The sequence below is a fragment of the Desmodus rotundus genome, chromosome 5 (assembly GCF_022682495.2).
Source record: "Desmodus rotundus isolate HL8 chromosome 5, HLdesRot8A.1, whole genome shotgun sequence".
Classification (NCBI taxonomy): Eukaryota; Metazoa; Chordata; class Mammalia; order Chiroptera; family Phyllostomidae; genus Desmodus; species Desmodus rotundus.
The window spans coordinates 100,322,715-100,343,098 of NC_071391.1; the positions used below are offsets into that span (position 1 = coordinate 100,322,715).

Here is a 20,384-nt window from a genome sequence, read left to right on the forward strand (position 1 = left end):
GAAACAGCAAGGAGGGTTACTTACTGACGACTGGTCTGATAAAGAGGATGTTTCGAACTCTGGAAGACTCGAAATTATTGTCGTTTTATTGCCTCTTTCAGTAGCTATGAGTTCTATTGATAAACCATCTCCTATGATGTGCCAGCTTTTTATAGCCAACTTAAAAAAGAGAAAGATATGGAGGTGATTATTGCAGCACTTGAATAAAATCCTTAAATATGATTGAATAAAAACAGATTTTTTTTTTTACCTCGATTGGATTGCTGTTTATAATTGCAAATAAAATATGACTTGCTTCTGTAGCACTCAGTATGCCAAAATCTATGAAACGTTCCTCTATTCTGGGGGGTAATACAAAGTACTGAAAAAGATGCAAAAGAACTAGATTAAATGTGAAGTCAAACTTATGTAAGAGAATGTTATAAAGAGAAAGTGACTATATTAAGACATTCTAAGGTTTCTAACTTTTATGTAAATATATACATATACACATATAAAATATAATTATTTTAAGAAGTCAAAATGAAAATACTCATGATCTCTATTGAACAGCTGCTTCTCCTCTGAGGGCACAGAAAAAAGCAGAAAGCTAACAGGAGGGGAGGACACGGAGGGAGTCCTCGAATAGGAGGCAGAAAGTCCCAGGTTTCAGTAAGCACATGCATCATGACAGCAGCTACAAATACATAATCGTTTAAACCAAACACACGATGAAGGAGTGGGATAATATGAAGGTCCCTCTAGACCTAATACTCTTACTGATGTTGGCTTTTTGGAGAACTACATCTCTATGTTTTCATTTTCTTCTTATCTTTCCTATCAGTTTCATTTCTCATAAACTTTTTCATCAACTACTCTGAGGACACATTTTTTTGATTTTCCTCAGGCTTATTTTCTGTACTAAGGAGACCTTTGTTCTTCCTGTCTGTTTAGAATACTATTCATTCCAATCATGTGTCTTTACCACCTTCCTTTCTTCTTTATCATCTGATTCTTTTCTTCATCCTGATACTGCCTGGTTTCTTCCCTACATAGTTCCCTCTTCAACCTCCTGTTATTTTATTCTTGATTATGATTTTTCCCTGTTTTGTTGTTTTTTAGCTTCCCCACGATTACAACAGTTTAAAAGCAAGATCAAGAGAAAGAATGTGGAGAAGATCTAAGTGGAGACTGTAACTAGAGGATTCAATTGCATTATGAAGAGAGACAGCTGCTGGGAAGGGTGAAAACCAGTCGTCTTGAAAATACAGACTAGGGGGAATTAGACCTACTTGTAAAGAACAGAAAATGGCGAGATGCCAGGGTGCCTAATAATGATTGCCTAACGATACCTGAAAACACAGAAGATGGGTGGGGAGTTCAAACTTTAAAGGTAGATAAACATACTTACATCTAAAAAGCCTGTATATACCCGCACAGGCAAATGAAATTTAGAAGCATTAGTAATGAGTAAAATGTTGTTATCTATGTGCACGGATGATGTGGATGGCATAAAAAACAGAGTAAAAATGTATCCTGATTCGTTTGGAAGAATTAAGACTGGTTTGCTGAAGTTGTGAACCTAGAAAACAATGGGAGAGGGAAAACTGTGTTAGCATCTCCAAGCTGGTAGATCAGTGAAGTTAAAAGTATGAGGGGTACCAGACATACCTTAAACATTGTTTTGGCTTCTTCTGGTAGCAACACATCATGAATGAGGATCGCAAAACTGAAAGTGTTAGTCAGGTAAATTGGCCTTTCCACAGGATCAGAAGGACTGTCTCGGATGTGAAACAACGTTGCAGCGTGATCAAATCCCAAATAACTATATGAAAAAACAAAAAACATAAATCATTTTTATTTCCATCTGTTAACTTAAAATCCAAGTTCTTTTGTTGTGAGTGATAATTTATATTTAGCACTAAGGACTGTTATTAGAGAATTAGAACTGTAAATATTTTACTGATTGCCCACATGATTTAAAACAAAATTTAACTTGCAAAATATTAACAGGGACTATAAAGAACTATTCTCTACTGAATTATAATTAAAAAATTAAAACCAAGAATATATTAACAGAAAGAGTTTTAAGCTACTTAAAAAGTTTATCATTCAATTGCAACCAGCTTTGTCTCTACCAGGTTGGATATTAAACTACTATTGGTTATAGTAGCGATTTTCAACCTGTGTGCTGCAAAAAATTTTAAAACATGCACTATATCTAACTATTTAGTCAAGGCACTAACCTCTTTTCCCTTAGATTCTCCAATTAAAAAAAAGACAACACAATAGCAATCTGGTGTGAATGAATCAAAATGACACTATTGTTTGGTTATATCAGCAAAAAATATATTTTTTAGTGTGCTGCAGAATTTTAGTAATTAGTTCACCTGTGCCACGAAATAAAAAAGGTTGAAAATTGCTGGGTTACTGTATAATTAGAAAATGAACTACACATACTATTGACCATTTGTAAAAAGTTGTAATTCGAGAACAGTGCATACAAGTTTATAAAGGAATATAAATGATTTTGTTTCAACTAATAATATGCTTTACTAACAAACCACAACCACTTCCAGGTTACACAAGGAATTTACACAAAGGAAATGGTTCACATGACTTATAGATTCTTTTTCTGTTGTGTTACTGAGTCATCAAAGCTTCATTTTAAGCCCAAATCACATCATTCCATTTACATTTTTCTTCTAAGTAAAATATAAACAAAATATAGGAGACTTTCTCCTTAATAATTGAAGTTGTTCTTTTCAACAATTCTGTGGAGTTTATGTGAATTTGGCTACTACTTTTTTGCTCAAGTCAGTTAACAGGAAAATAGAACGTACTGATTAGCAAAAAGTAGCAAAGCTTATTTCAAGACAAACTCACCCATCTAATACTTCTGCTTGATATGGTATCTCGAGTTTAGAATAACTCTTTTCCTTTGCTTTAACAGTGATCTTCCCAGAAAACTGAGATGGTTTTTTTGCCTTTGATGCTGAAAGGAAACACACACAAAAATCTGTCAGCTTTACACATAGGAGTGTGAGAGTGGCTATAAGGACTGAAAAAAACTTAAAAGCAAAGTTGAGCTTTCCAACTGATAAGCAGAATAGTTTTACAACATTTTAAATCAAATATCACACTTTTCATACAAAAAAGGAGTAATGTTTTAATTTGCCTGTGATGGGATAAATAAGGAATTAGCATGAACACAATTCAGGAGGAAAACCACTTTATTTGAGCTACTTCTTTATAGCCATAAGCTTTTGCTTTGCTTATGTTTATATCTGGGTTTCTCAGCGCTGGCACCACTGGCATTTTATGCCAGAGTAATACTTTGTTGTGGGGTGGGGTGGCTGTCCTGTGCACTGTAGAAGTTCAGTAGCATCCTGGGCCTCTACTTGCTAGGTATCAGTAGCATCCCCAGCTGTGACAATCAAGAATGTCTGCAGACACTGCCAAATGTCCCTGGGAGCAAAACTGCCCCTCACCGAACCACTGGTTTACAGCCACACTGAGAAAGAAACATCACTTATGTGACCAGAGGTTTGCTATAAATACATATCAAGTCGAGTTTCGAGCTCTGACTTCCTACGTTAGCCAGCCCTAACTTACAGTAGTAAGAGGAGGCATCCTTTTTCTGCCATCACACTGTCCTCACAGATGAAGTAAAACCTTTAAATTCTATAGCAGTTCTGTGTAATTTTCACTGGAATTACAGAAATAGCTTCAGTTGGATACAATTTGGGTACCCATAGGATGTTCCTTTTCAAAGCAAATAAAGAAGCTGTTTATCTTTATCCCCTTTAAAATACTTTGAGAACACTTCCACTTAGGAGAATTTACATGTGGGTTCTGCAAATGGGTGTTGGATATCCAATTTTGGCACACTAAAAAAATGCACACACACACAAAAGGAAGGTATCTAGTGTGTGGCTAAGTACAGATGATGACTAGATTTTAAAAATCCTCATTAAGCCTCATTTCTTTGTTTGCTGTTTTAGCCACTTCTGGATGCTTTTAGTTTCTCACTATTTATTCTGATGTAAAGCTGATCACAAGGGCCATAATTAAAGCATTTCATGGTATTTTAACAAATAAAGTTTTCAAAAACCTCAAAAAAAAAACCCTGAAGAAAATTCAGTTAAAAATCCTAAAGAATAGTGACATGATGAGAAAGATGCTTGCTTGTAGAATATATATGGCATGTTCTGAAAATATTAAAAAGTTAAATAAAGCACACATTTCCTATTGATCGCCACAGCAATCCCAGCAGTATTTTGTGTCGGGATCCGGGGTGGTGGAGGTGGGATGGGCGGTGAAAGATGGAGGGATTGTCCCATGATAATAAAAACTACTTTTGAGAAATGTAGCACTTGAGAAGCAATACGTATATGAGACAAAATAAACTTTAAAACAAAGGTTATAATAAGAGGCAAATAACGACATTACATACTGATAAAGGGATAAATCCAAAAATAGGATACAATCCTTGTAAATTTTATGCACCCAACATAGGAGCATCTACGTGTATAAATCAAGTATCAGTGACGTATAGGGAGAGACTGATAGTAACACTCGCTGTAGGGGATTTTAACACCCCATTGACTTCAATGGAAAGATCAGACAGAAAATCAAGGAAATAGAAGCTCTGAATGACACACCAGACCAGACAGATTTAATTGATATTTTTCAGAGCATTTTACCCCAAAGCAGCAGAAAAAGCATACATTTTTTTTTTCAAGTGCACATGGAACATTTTCCAGGGCAGACCACATGTTAGGACACAAAACAAGTCTCAATAAATTAGAGAAGACTGAAATCATATCAAGCATCTTCTCTAATCACAATATTATGAAACTAGAAATCCATTAAAATAAAAAAACTCTGAAATACACAAACACATGACGGCTAAATAACATGTCACTAAACAATGAGTGGGCTAACAATGAAGAAATCTATGTTATCTTCATAGATAACAATCTATGAAGAAATCAAAAGACACCTTCAGACAAATGAAAATAAAAATACAACAAAACTAAACCTACAGGACACAGTGAAAACATTCCTAAGAAGAAAATTCATAGCATTACAGGCCTACCTCAAGAAATAAGAAAAATCTTAAACAATCTAACCTTACACCTAAAGAGACTGGAAAAAGAACAACAAAAAAGCCTATGAATAGAAGGAAGGAAATAACAAAGATCAAAGCAGAAATAAATGAAATAGTCAAAAAAAATACAAAAGATGAATAAAAGCAAGAGCTGGTTCTTTGAAAAAATAAACAAGATCGATAGACCTTTAACCAAACTCATCAAGAAAAAAGAGAGGACCCAATAAATAAAATTAGAAATAAAGTAGGAGAAGCAACAACTGTCAGCACAAAAATTAAGAAGGATTATCTGGAAATGTTACGAGCAACTATATACCAACAAACTGGACAATTTGGAAGAAAGAGACATATTCCCAGAAATACATAATCTTCTAAAACTCAATCAAGAATAAACAAAAAATTTGAACAGATTACAACTAATGAAATAGAAGTAGTAATCAAGAACTTTCCACAAACAAAAGTCCTAGACTAGAGGGCTTCACAGGTGAATTTTACCAAGCATTCCAATAACTAATACCTATCCTTCTTAAATTAGTCCCAAAAATTCTAGAGAAGGGAAGACTCCCAAGCTCATTTTACCAGACCAGCATTATCCTAATTCTAAAGCCAAATAAGGATACTACAAAGAGAAAATTTTAGACTAATACCCCTGATGAACACAGATGCTAAAAATTTCAACAAAAGATTAGCAAATGGAATTCAGTAATGAATTTAAAAGATCATACATGATGATCAAGTGAGATTTATTCCTAGAATGCAAGGTTGGTACAACAGCTGCAAATCATGATTAACGTGATACGCCATATAAACAAAATGAAGGACAAAAATCATGTGATCACATTAACAGATGCAGACAAAGCATTTGACAAAATCCAGCACCCATTTATGATAAAAACTCTCAGTGAAGTGGAAATAGGGAGAAATACCTCAACATAATAAAGGCCGTATTTGACTAACCCACTGCCAACATCAAACTCAATGGGGAGAAACTAAAAGTATTTCCCCTAAGGTCAGGAACAAGACAGGGATGTCTGCTTTCACCACTCTTATGCAACATAGTATTGGACCTCCTAGCCACAGCAATTGGAAAAGGAGAACAAATAAACGGCATTCAAATTGGAAAGGAAGAAATAAAACTGTCATTACTTACAGATGACATGATACTGTATATAGAGAACCCTAAAGATTCCACCAAAAAACTACTAGAACTGATAAATGAATTCACTAAAATAGCAGGGCACAAACTTAATATTCAAAAATCAACTTCATTTTTATATACCAACAATGAACTATTAGAAAGAGAAACTAGGAAAACAATCCCACCTACCGCTGCATCAAAAAAATAAAATAAAATACCTTGGAATAAATTTAATCAAGGAGGCAAAACACCTGCACTCAGAAAAATTGTAAGACTGTAAAGAAAAAAACTGAAGAAGATGCAAATAAATAGAAGCATATACCATGCTCACGGGTAGGAAGAATTAATATCATTAAAATTTCCATGCTTCCCAAAGCAATCTATAGATTCCATGGAATTCCTATCAAAATACCATGACATATTTCACAGAACTAGAACAAATAATCCAAAAATGTATATGGAACCACAAAAGACCCTGAATAACCACAGTAACCTTGAGGAAGAAGAACGAGGTTGGAGCTATCATGCTACATGATATTAAACTATACTACAAGGCCACAGTAATCAAAATAGCATGGTACTGGCATAAAAAGAGACATATAGATCCATGGAACAGAAAAGCCCAGAAATAAACCCACACCTACGTGGTCAATTAATATTTGACAAAGTAGGCAAGAACATATAATGGGGTAAAGACAGTCTATTTAATAAATGGTGTTGGGAAAATTGGACAGATAAATGCAAAAAAAGTGAACCTAGACCATCTTACACCACAAAAAAAAATCAAAATGGACTAAAGACTTAAATGTAAGACTTGAGACCATAAAACTCCTAAAAGAAAACATAGGGAGTCAAGTCTCTGACATTTCTCTTAGCAATATTTTTTCTGATATTTCTCCTCAGGCAAGGGAAACAGAAAAAAATAAACAGGACATCAAACTAAAAAATTTCTGCACAGTAACCTATTGAATGGGAGAAGATATTTACCAGCGATACAGCTGATAAATGTCTAATCATCTAAAATGTATAAAGAACTGACACAACTGAGTCCTGGTTAGTGTAGCTCAGTGGATTGAGCATGGGCCTGCGAAGCAAAAGGTCACAGGTTTGATTCCTAGTCAAGGCACATGCCTGGGTTGTGGGCCAGGTCCCCGGTAGGGGGCATGCAAGAGGCAACCACACACTGATGTATCTCTCCCTCTCTTTCTCCTTCCCTTCCCTTTTTCCTAAAAATAAATAAATAAAATCTTTAAAAAAATAGTAACAAAACAGTTCTACTTAAAAAAAAAAGAAAGAAAAAAGAACTGACACAACTCAACACAAAAAAACAAACATCCAAGTAAAATATGGGCAGAGGACCTAAAGAGGCACCTCTCCAAAGAGAACATACAGATAGCCAACAGACATATGATCAAATGCTCCAATCAAAAGACACAGGGTAGCTGAATGGATAATAAAACAAGTCCATACATATATGTTGTCTACAAGAAACCCACCTCAGAACAAAAGACACACAGATTCAAAGTAAGGAGATGAAAAAAATTTCATGCATATGGAAACAAACAAAAAAAGGTGGAGTAGCAATACTTATATGAGACAAAATAGACTTTAAGATATATAGTACTTGCTTTAAAAATGCTTTCCCTTTGCCTATTTAATTTTACTAATTTCTTTAAGAAGCACTTATTTTAATTAGAGTCTATGATCTCAGAAGAACCAACATTACCGACAGTCATTCATCTCAAGAATGGAAACAGTCACTAAATTGTCAGTCCAGGCGCTGGAGGAGAAGAGCATGGGAGGCCAGGATTGCACAGTCTTGCTGCGCACGCCCCCTATTCCTTGGACTTATCGACTTATCGGTAGGGTGGGTACTAACTGATCTCAAGGGTCAGAAATTACTATTGGCTGCTCTGTTTCTTGGTAAGAAAAGAGAATGTACCTGCTGATTTTGAAACTGGTGGTCATGACTATGGTATCTTAAGAACAGACAATGGATCGCATTCTTGGAAATAACTGTGGCATCAAAACCCTCTACAAGCCTGCTACTTGACAGCTGGATTATGACAGTATGCCACATATTTCATGTTGATTTCCTCTGGAGTTTTCTCTGAGCTGGTGGGATGAAGACTGAAGCTGGTGCCCAGCCTGTGCAGTTGCTCCAGACCCTCCTGAGAATTTTCCATGTGCAAGCTGTAAGCACAATGCTCTCACATTGTGCAGAGTTCCGGTATTCTGTCACACGCAGGAGGCCATCAGTGAGCAAGTACTCTCATCTGATGAGAGCTTCAATGTCCAATGTGGACTATGTGCAGAGATGGCTTTGTTGGAAAGCCCAAGTTTAAGCTTCAGGGCCCCTCACTTGCACAGGCCCCAATGACACAAGCCCCATTTGCAGTTTCAGTTCTTATTAAATTTAATCAGAGAGTTAAGCAGCTATTAAGTTATTATTTGAAAAATTTTGTGATAGCAAATTCAGTAAGTATTCCACTAAAGTGAGCAAAATGAATAAAAATATGCTATTCAACTATGTTAAAGTCTGGCCTGAGTTAATATTTCAAGTGTCAAAATATACAGTATAATAATTCTATTGTAAAGGCTATTATTTTAGCTTAGGCAGGACTGTCTGCCTTGCTTAGAAAAGCCAATATATGAGAATGTTAAAAAGAATATTTCTGCTCTCAAGTTCAAACATGTTTCTGAAGTTCAAATAAATTATCACCCAACTACAAAAATTAATGACTTCATAATTAAGACAAAGCATAATGGGAATATATGTGGAAGAGCCCAGATTACAAAAATGTAATTCCATTCTTACTGTATTTGCCAAAATTAGTTTAGGTTTATAAAGTTATTTTATTTCATAAAACAGTGAAATAAGAGTTCTTGATATTTTATATGAAAAACCAACCTAAGCAGTAACATGCAATCTGCAAAATGGTCAGGATTTCTATGATATGATGTTGACATAGAGAACTTCTAGTTAGTTTATCAAAATAAGAGCACTGTATTAGAAAAAGTTGAATACTTACCATCAAAACTAATACTTGCAACTTTGGTATATTTACTTTCTGAAGCTTTTAAGGTAATTGGTTTAAAGTGTACCATTATAGCATCATTCTGGGGTGTGGGTCGGACACTCTGTAAAGAGAAAAGTACAGAGAGCATTGTTTTAATCTAATGGCTCAGTTATATTACACTGGAAAATGTACTGGAAAAGTAAAGCAGAATCAAAACTTTAACTTCACGTGGTCCCTTTAAATGGAGCAAGCCAAACTAATAAGATGCCAAATTAATTTCATTAGAATATCTTTATGAATAAAATAATCAGAAGAAAAATGTATGATAAATGAGTGTAAAAATCTAAAGACAAATAAGTATACTGGGTATGAGTACATAAAACAGAAAAAAAGGTCTTTATTTTTCAAATGAATGTCTAAGTCCTATATTGGGTTGGCCAAAAAGTTTGTTTAGTTTTTTCTGTAAGATGGTTCTAGTAGTGCTTAGTTGTCTTTAAATTCATTCAAAACAATTTTGTTAGATTGTATTGTGACAGGTGCCATTATATTGTCAGCAAGCCTTTAAAAAGATTATCAAAATTGATGAATTTTTGTGTAGCCATTTTAATATTGAAGATGGAAGAAAATAATCAACACTTTAGGTATATTATGCTTTATTATTTCAAGAAATGTAAAAACGCGATTGAAATGCAAAAAAAGGTTTGTGCAGGGTATGGAGAAGGTGTTGTGACTGATCGAATGTGTCCAAAGTGGTTAGCGAAGTTTCGTGCTGGAGAGTTCTCGCTGGACGATGCTGTTCCACGGTCAGGTAGACCAGCTGAAGTTGACAGTGATCAAATCCAGGTATTAATTGATAACAATCAACACTATACCATGTGGGAGACAGCTAATATACTAAAAATATCCAAATCAATAAAGTTATTGGTGAAAATGAAAAATGTGTCTTTCTTTTACAGAAAAAACTGTACAGACTTTTTGGCCAATGGAAGAGAGGGAGACACGAAGATTTATGAGAGTCCCTTTTAAAGAATCCATGTGAAGATGAACACTAAACATGAACTTGGGAGCTGGTGCTCCTTTGCCAAGACAGTATTGCAGACCCATTTCTAAAGGCCGTTCTCTAGGGAGCGCTGTGCAAGTGAGGCGCTGCTGTTCAGGCGCAGGGGCCTCCCTCCAAGCTGTGGAGTGAGCAGTGATGCGACTGCAGGTATGTGTAATTGGGAAAAGCCAGAACTCTTTAGATTTAATAAATAAGGCCTGTCTATCAGAGGAAAAAAAAACCTAAAGTAACAAAAAAGAAACAGTAAAAGTTTGTACTTTTTGAGCAAACTTAAAAAATAAATACATTTTTAAGTGCAGTAACTTTTTAATTGATGATCCTCAGGGACACGAAGCACTTTATAGTGGACAGAACTTTAAAGATCCCAACCTCTCTTTCCCTGTTTACTGGTGAAGAGAACCATGCAGTACTGAGTGATGTTTTAATAGCTAGGCATCAAGAGGCAGAACTGGACTGAGTCCAGGGCCTTTCTTCACCTGACACCCCATGCCCAAACATGTATTACACATAATGACTACAAACACTGCTTTCCACCTTCTGCAGGCACAGCATCTCCACCAGTTGCTGGTTAGTAATACTCATACATCAGCAGGTCCTGACTGAGCCTGGAACTATGGCCTTAAGGATGGCTCTGCCAGTTTCTGTGCCTGAAATCTCCATAGCCTTAGCATCTCTCAAAACTCATTCTTTTTTTCTTTTTTAAATACTTTTGAATTTTATTGTTGTTCAAGTACAGTTTTCTGCCTTTTCCCCCCACCCCTCCCCCCAACCCCAGCCATCCCCACCTCCCTCCCGTTTCCACCCCGACCCTGTTTTTGTCCATGTGCCCTTTATACTTGTTCCTGTAAACCCTTCACCCTTTGCCCACCCCCCATTACCCCCTCCTTTCTTCCTTTTTCTCTTTGACAACTCCTCATTTGTCTTTGAATCTCTAACTGAGGCTGGGTGCTGATTTGATCATATCAATAGATTTATCATCAATATGCTTACTATAATTAGCAATCACTTAAGTACAAATCTCTTCCTTCCTTTGCAAGGGTGTGTGTGTGTTCACAGCAGTGCAAACTGTAAGATAAACTACAACTGGATGACGTGTCATTTGGCCCCACTATGCCATACTACAATGCTATACTAATATTTTCTTCCCAAGGAGAAAGCAGCAGTACAGAAGCACATGTGACCATCCCCTAGAGACCTGTTTGTAAGTATGAGCCTGAGTAAGCTGCCCATCCACTCCAGACCTGATTTTTTCCATCCTAGGGGATTGGATTGGGTATTTCCTAAGAGTCCACCTAGCTACAAAATGTTCTGATTCTATTAATTTTGCTGAGGTCAAGACTGTCAGACATGATCTTATAAAGCGCTGCAGAGCTTTGTAAAGGACTTAACACATATATGGCTGCACACTCTCTCACCTGCTCCACTGACTACGACAGGGCAGCAAGAGGACCTGGACTGTTTCAAACATGTTTAAAGACTATACGTGGCACTAACAGCCAGGACACTTTTTGAGTGTTATTAAGCTGTAGAGCATCACATGGGAAATAGCTAAGTGATGATACTTATTAAAATATAGTCACTGTAAATAGTAAGAGTTTAAGATAGTTGATGAAAAAAGGTTTTTATTGCATGAAGTGTACCACTTTTAAGATTGTTCTTACCAGAGGAAAACTTTATACTCAATGTTATTACCTTAAAATATATTGCACTAGTAGTAAACAAATATTCAATGTGTTTTATATAAATTATCTGAACTGTTCACTTAATACCATTAAAAAAACCATAAGTCAGCTAAAACCCATTTTCCAAGGGAACAAAAACAGAGCAAAACAAAACAAAACACTGAAATAGCTGGCTTATTCTGGTGGCTTTAAATAAAAAAGTATGTAATTATTAACTTGTAGTAAGCATATTTATACTAACATCAGTTTTAGTATCAGTCACTAGCTGACTCTTAAAGACAATCAAGAAGTAGAAAAAATTTGGCAAGATTCCCAGGAAAGGCAGCCTCCCACATGTTCCAAATATATCCAGTCTTGTCTCACAACACTCACACCCAACTAATGAGCAATAACTGTCAAGTGAGACTCAAGAGCCCAGGACTTTCTGAACCTATTTACAACCTTTGAGCAAGCCAAGGAAAATAACCTTCCAGTACCTAACAACTGTAGACAATAGTTGTACAAATTTGCTAAGGCTTATATCAAGCTGATATTAGTAAAATGAATAAGGATATCCGTGACTTTTATTCATCAATTAGCAAGGAAACTTCACGCAACTGTTCCTCTTAGAACATCTCAAGCAAACTTACTACATATTTTATGCAGCATTAATGTTTTAGAAATGTTATCTAAATATTCTCAAAGTTGCATTAGACGATCAATGTCAGGAAGGCTTGACCTTCTGTATCTTGCCCACTAAAAGATGGGGAATTTGTATTTGGAGCTGCTTGCTTTAACAGTCCTCTATCTACAAAGATGAAGAGGCTAAATTCCCTTAAGGGGAATTAAAAACAAAACAAAACAAACCTTCCAGCTTCTAACACTGCCTATTCCATCCTGAAAATGACATATTTGTGAAATGGTGGAAGGCAGAGGCCCTTCTAAAATGCATCAGTCTTTTTCATTTCTTTCAAAGATTTTATTTATTTTTAGAGAGAGGGGAAGGGAGGGAGAAGGAGAGAGAGAGAGACATCAATGTGTGGTTGCCTCTCGTGCGCCCCCTACTGGGGACCTGCCTGCAACCCAGGCATGTGTCCTGACTGGGAATCAAACCGGTAACCCTTTGGTTCACAGGCTGGCACTCAGTCCACTGAGCCACAATAGCCAGGGCTAAAATGCATCAATCTTTAAGTCTGGCTTATTACACAGAAAAATACAGGAAAAGCTACCATCATCTCTCAAGTGGACCACTGCAAAAGATTTCTAACTTTCTATAGTTCGTCATCCACAAAGTAGCTACAGTGACCTTTTACAAACACATAAATACTTAAAAGTTCTTTAATTTCTCATTGCACTTATAATAAAATCTAAACACATCACAAATCCTAGCACCCCTGTGTGACTCTCCAACCCTTACCTTTACATTCAACCTCTTTGTGTCTCTCATGACATCCAAAGCTGTTCCGGCCTCATACCTTTGCACTTGCTGCTCCCTGTGCTGGGAACACTCGTCCACCAATTTTTCTTATGGGTGCTTACTTCTCAGTCCTCAGTTATGACCTCAAATGTCAGCTCCTCCGAGACAACCCTATCTAAACCATCCCCCTCCTCTTACATGCCATTCTGTGGTATTTATTTCACAGAACTGGGCTTGATTTACAATCTTGTTGTATAACCTTTGTTGTCTGATTCACTGCTGTATTCTCAGTACTTAGCACAGGGGGTGGCATATAAATGATGTTCATTAAATATTTATTGAATGAAGGGCTAAATGAATAAGGAAATAAGCGAAAACTACAAAACACTGACTGTGTGAGGCTTTGGATATTAGAAAAAATACATATATTGGCAGGTACAGATGTAGATATACAGACATCCACAGATTAATACTTTTTTTATAGCAATACAAATTTGAAATTAAAATTATATACTCATGCAGACTTAAATGTCATCATATACTTAATGTACTTTATGTAACTTTTGAGTTTTTATAGTTGAATAAGTCACTATTTGGAAAACTACAACCTGTGTGCCATATAGAATTGTTGTATGAAATAAGGTTAATCCCTATAAAGTACCTTCCATGGTGCCTGACCCATAGAAAGAGCAAATAAAAAAGTGGGTTCATGGGCCTATTTAATTCCGTCATAAATGGATTAAACACTACATTTTTTTCATTCACATGCTTAGATTAATTGCTAATTTCATTTTTCTAGGAAATGTTTATTGAACAAGACATGACTGTAGTCCACTTGTGTGTAAAAAGTTGGACCAGATCATTTGGGCTGTGTAAAGGCACTTTCCCATCAAATCTCTAAACCCTCACATTTGGAGAAGTGATTGCAGGCCTGAAGTCTGCCCAACAAGCACAAAAGCTCCCACTCTCACCCTGCTCTGTGCAATAGCCTCCCACACACTGAAGAAACCAGTAACAGACAAACAGCATGCAGGACACACAAACAATAAAAATCATCTGACATCTCAAACAGAGGCAATGCAGGGCGGTCCGCCAGCAGACAAAGAGCTGTCCACAGCTGAAGAGAAATCTTGGATGCTGCCAGGAAGTTGTGCTGCACAATACCCCTCTGCGGAGGTCAGTGACCTGAGCGCACGAGAAGGCAAGGACTGGGAAGGGAGTGTGCCTGCGTTACCACAAACAAGGTAAATGGGCTCCATGTGAATGACAAACTAAAGAAGAAATCCAGCATCAGCAAGTTCAGGGAAAGTAAGTAGATTATAGCCAAAGCAATCGAGACAAATCTAGCAGAAGGAATTTATATTCCATTATAAAGGGAACTCTGGTAACTAAGCTAGAAAATTTTGAACGAAAGAATCACAGTTCATGTAACAGTAAGATTTAAAAATGCTAACATACAGCAGTGATTCCTAGGCCTTTGCATTCCACTGAGTGGTAAAATCTAGAATGTATGTGTGTGGGAGAGACCCAAGATGGTGGAGGAATAAGTGGAAGCTGCACTAACCTTGACCCAGGATCAATCTGGAATTACAACTAAATTGCAGAGAAATCATCCTAAATAACCAACTAAACACCAGCAGGAGAGAAACATTACAACCACAGGCAAGGAAACCACTTCAACACAAAGAGACTGGTAGGAACTGTGGAGGAGGTGCGAGAGGAATGGCTGGGTTCCCATGGGCAGCAGGTGAAGAGCTAGAGGGATGTTTCAGTGGCTAGGGGGTTTCCCCTGAGAAGTGGGGGGCCCAAACCCCAAGTTGGGTTCCACAGCCTACAGCACCAGGGCCGGGAAAGGAACCCAGATAACATCCAGCTGTGAAAAGCAGCAGGGCTTCTGTCTGTCAGGAAGAGAGAGCTGGAGACTCAGAGAGACTCTCAAAGGGCCAACACACAAAATTTTGTTTGCAGCCACTTACCTTGGGCTCTGGCAGAGGGAGGGCAGAGTGGACTAGAGACATGTGAGGAGAGTCTGGAGTTGGTGGCTCTGAAGAGAGAAGTGAAGGAACTGCCACCAAGATCCCTGAGCTGAGTCATTCCGCATAATGCAGAAGTCCTCTTTCTCAGGCAGAGCGCTCCTCTCCAAGGAGCATCAGCCTGAAGTGAAGCAATAGCCCCACCTGCAGGAATTATTCTGGCCCATCCTATAGAGCTTAATCCAGGCTACTGAGTACAATTTAAGGCTATATATCACTGAATAAGTTTAACAACTAAGATGGATCTCTGGGAGCTCTGAGACATTAGCTGACCCTCCCCTGGGTCCCGTGCTGGTAAAAGCTGCCTTGGTGTGCAGCCTGGTTCTTTCTGTATACACACAGACCTAGCTGAGGGAGCCCCAAGCTGTGGATCATTGATAGCTCCAAACATGTTGCACAGGGCCAGTTACAAACAGCGTCTGACAAGGGTCTGTACCAGTCTCTTTGCAGATCTACCTAATACACAGAAACAGACACAGACAGACATCCAAAAATGGGATGGCAAAGAAACAGGCTCCAAATGAAAGAACAAGAGAATTCTCCAGAAGAACAACTAGATGAAATGGAGGCAAGCAATTTATCACATAAGAGTTTTTAGTGTAATGATTATAAGGATGCTTAAGAGCATGAAAAAAGACATAGAAACCATAAAAAAAGACGAGTCAGAAATAAAGAATGCAGTATCTGAAATAAATAATACACTGCAAGTAATAAACAGTAGGTTAGATGAAGCAGAGGATTGCATCAGTGATTTGGAAGACAAGGTAGAAAAAAACACTTAAGCAGAGCAACAAAAATAAAAAAAAATAAAAAAAATGAGGTGAGCTTAAGAAATATTTTTGGGCAACATGACGCATAACAACATCTGTACCATGGGAATACCAGAAGAAGACAGTGAGCAAGGGATCAAGAATCTAACTGAAGAAATAATGACCGAAAACCTCCCTAATCTGGTGATGGAAAAGACACACAAGTCCAGGAAGCTCAGAGTCGCAAACAAGTTGGATCGAAAGAGGCCTACACCACTGTACATCATAATTAAAATGGCAAGGCTTAAAGACAAGGAGAGAATCCTAAAAGTCTCAAGAAAAAAGCAGGTAGTTCCACACAAGGGACAACCAATTAGACTGTCATCTGATTTCTCCACAGAAACATTTCAGGCCAGAAGGGAGTAGCATGAAATATTCAAGGTGAAGCAAGGACCTAAGACCATGGCTACTTTACTCAGCAAGGCTATCATTTAAAGTTGGAGGAGAGATAAGGAGCTCCCCAGACAAGAAAAAGCTAAAGGAGTTTGTTAACACCAAACCAATACTGCAGCAAATGTTAAATAGCTTGCTTTAAGGAGGAGAAAGAACTCCCCCCTCCCCCAGCAAAATAGTCTAACAATAAAATGGCACTAAATACGTACCTATCAACAAGCACCTTACATATAAATGGTCAAATGCTCTAACCAAAAGACATGGGGTAGCTGAATCAGTAAGAAAATAAAACCCATATATATGCTGCCTCCAAGAGATCCATCTCAGATCGAAAGATACACACAGACTAAAATAAAGGGATGGAAAAAGTATTTCATGCAAATGGAAAGGGAAAAAAGCTGGAGTAGCAATACTTATATCCAACAAAATAGGCTTTAAAACCAAGGCTACAGTAAGAGACAAAGAAGGATAGTACATGATGATAAGGGGAAAAATCCAACAAGAGGATATAACCCTAGTAAGTATTTACACACCCAACATAGGAGCACCTACATATATGAAGAAAACCTTGATAAACATAAAGGGAGAGATGAACAGAAATACAATCACAGTCAGAGATTTTAACACCCCAATGACTTCAATGGATAGATCTTCCAGACAAAATCAACAAGGAGACAACAGCTTTAAATGACACACTAGATCAAATGGATTTAATTGATATCTTCAGAGCATTTCACCCCAAAGCACTTTTCAAGTGCACATGGAATGTTTTCTAGGACAGACCACACGTCAGGACACAAAGCAAGTCTCAATAAATTTAAGAAGACTGAAATCATATCAAGCATCCTCTCTGACCCCAAATGCTATGAAACTAGACATTAATCACAAGAAAAACACTGAAAAATACCTAAAGACATAGAAGCTAAATAACATGTTATTAAACGATGAATGGGTCAACGAGATCAGTAAGGAAATCAAAAGATACCTCGAAACAAATGAAAATGAGAACACAACAACCCAAAATCTATGGGACACAGGGAAAGCGACCCTAAGAGGGAAATTCATAGCATTACAGGTCTATCTCAAAAAATAAGCAAAAGCTTAAATAAACAATCTAACTTTACACTTAAAGGAACTTAAAAAAGAACAATAAACAAAGCCCAAAGTGAGTAGAAGCAAGGAAAGAATATCAGAGCAGAAATAAATGAAACAGAGTCTTAAAAAAGATACAAAAGATCAATGAATCCAAGGGCTGATTCTTTGTAAAAATAAGCATGACTGACAAACCTTTAACCAGATTCACCAAGAAAAAAAGTGAGAGGACCCAAATAAATAAAATCAGAAAGAGGAGAAATAACAACTGAACCCAAATAAATACAAAGGACTGTAAGAAAATATGAACAAATACATGTAAACAAACTGGATAAATTCCCAGAAACATACAGTCTTCCAAAACTAAATCATGAATAATCAGAGAATCTGAAATAGACAGTTTACACCTAGTGAAATTGAAGCAGTAATCAAAAAAATCCCAACAAATAAAAGCCCTGGACCAGATGGCTTTACAGGTGAATTTTACCAAACATTCTGAGAAGAACTAACACCTCTCCTTCTCAAACTATTTCAAAAAATTCTAGAGGACAGAAGGCTCCCAAGCTCTTTTTATGAGGCCAGGATTATTGTAATTCCAAAAATGGATAAAGACACTACAACTACAATGAAAGAAAATTATAGGCCAATATCCAAAATATTAGCAAACCTAAAACAGCAATGCATCCAAAAAGATCATACACCATGATCAAGTGGGATTTATCCCAGGGATGCAAGGTGGTACAATATTCACGAATCAACAAATGTGATTCACCACATAAACAAAATGAAGGCTAAAAACCACAGGATTATATCAATAGATACAGAAAAAGCATTTCATAAAATCCAGCACCATCTATGATAAAAACACTCAGCAAAGTGGAAATAGAGGGAGCATACATAATAAAGACCTACTGCCAATGTCACACTCAATGGGAAAAAACTAAAAGTATTTCCCTTAAAGTAAGAAACAAAACATCGGTGTCCGCTTTCACTACTGTTATTCAACATAGTACTGGAAGTCCTAGCCACAGCTATCAGACAAGAAGAAATACAAGGCATCCCAATTAGAAAAAAAGAAGTAAAACTGTCATTATTTGCAGATGACATGATACAGTACATAGAAAACCCCCAAAGATTCCATCAAAATACTACTAAACTGATGAATGAATTCAGCAAATTAGCAGGATACAAAGTTAATATCCTGAAATCAGTTGCATTTTTATATGCCAATAATGAACTAACAGAAAGGGAAATTATGAAAACAATCCCATTCACAACTGCAAAAACAATAAAATACCTAGGAGTAAACCTAACCAAGGATGTAAAGCACAGGTGGCAAACACAAGGCCCGTGGGCCAAATCCGGCCCTCCACCTTGTTTTATCTGGCCTGGCAGCTTGTTTCTACCTGGTGGCAGTGCCGAGCTCTCACTTAACTGTTAAGGAGTAGTTATGTTGGGGTGGGGTGGAGGGATGGGGAGAAAAGGCATACAATTGTAATTGAATAACAATAAAAATTTTTTAAAAAAGGAGTAGTTATGTTTATACAGTCCAAAAATTTGGTCCTTTGAAGGCAACAGTGAGGCTGATGTGGCCCCCAATGAAAATGAGTTCGACACCCCTGATGTGAAGGATCTATACTTGGAAAATTATAAGACACTGAAGAAATAAAATAAAGATACAAATAAATGGAAAAACATACTGTGTTCGTGGACAGGAAGAATTAACATCATTAAAATGTCATAACACACAAACAATCTATGGATTCAGTGCAATTCCTATCAAGATTCCAATGACGTATTTCACAGAACTAGAACAAATATTTCAACAATTTATATGGAGCCACAAAAGGCTCCACATAGCAACAGTGATCCTGAGAAAGAAGAACAAAGTAGGAGGAATCACGTCATCTAATATGAAACTATACCTAAGGTCACAGTAATCAAAACAGCATGGTCCTGGCATAGAAACAGACTTATAGATCAATGGAAAAGAATAGGAGCCAAGAAATAAAGCCACATCTTTACAGCCAATTAATATTTGACAAAAAAGGCAAGAACATACAATGGGCTACAGATAGTTTATTCAATAAATGGTGTTGGGAAAATTGGACAGATACGTGCAGAAAGATGAAACTATAGCACCTTAAACCACATACAAGAATAAGTTCAAAATGGATTAAAGACTTAAGTGTTAGACCCAAAACTATAAAAACCCTAGAAGGAAACACAGGCAGCAAAATCTTGGACATCACTCCTAGCAATATTTTATTAGGTATATCTCCCCAGCAAGGGAAACAAAAGAAAAACAAATGGGACTGTATCAAACTAAAAATTTTTTGCACAGCAATAGAAACATCAACAAAATAAAAAGACAATCCACAGAGGCCCTGGCTGGTGTGGCTCAGTAGGATGAGCACTGGCCTGCAATCCAAAGGGTCATAGGTTCGATTCCCAGTCAGAGCAAATGCCTGGGTTGCAGGCCATGTCTTCAGTAGGGGGCACTTGAAAGGCAACCACACACTGATGTTTCTCCCCCTCTCTTTCTCTTCCCCTTCCCCCTCTCTAAAAATAAATAAATAATAAATCTTAAAAAAAAGACAACCCATAAAATGGGAGAACATATTCACCGATATATCCAAAATTTATAAAGAACATACAAAACTCAACAC

General features: G+C 37.0%; 1 protein-coding gene across 1 annotated transcript in view; it reads right to left on the bottom strand.

Moving 5' to 3' along the window:
- The window catches only part of TMEM131 (transmembrane protein 131), a 220,076-nt gene that overhangs the window by 60,824 nt on the left and 138,868 nt on the right, over window positions 1–20,384 (bottom strand). Inside the window, exons 12-17 of the mRNA XM_053925284.2 lie at window positions 9,263–9,371; window positions 2,866–2,974; window positions 1,651–1,804; window positions 1,391–1,561; window positions 251–361; window positions 25–159 (exon numbers count right to left, since the gene is read on the bottom strand). Of these exons, the coding sequence (XP_053781259.1) occupies window positions 25–159; window positions 251–361; window positions 1,391–1,561; window positions 1,651–1,804; window positions 2,866–2,974; window positions 9,263–9,371 (789 nt within the window). The remainder of the gene's footprint in view (window positions 1–24; window positions 160–250; window positions 362–1,390; window positions 1,562–1,650; window positions 1,805–2,865; window positions 2,975–9,262; window positions 9,372–20,384) is intronic.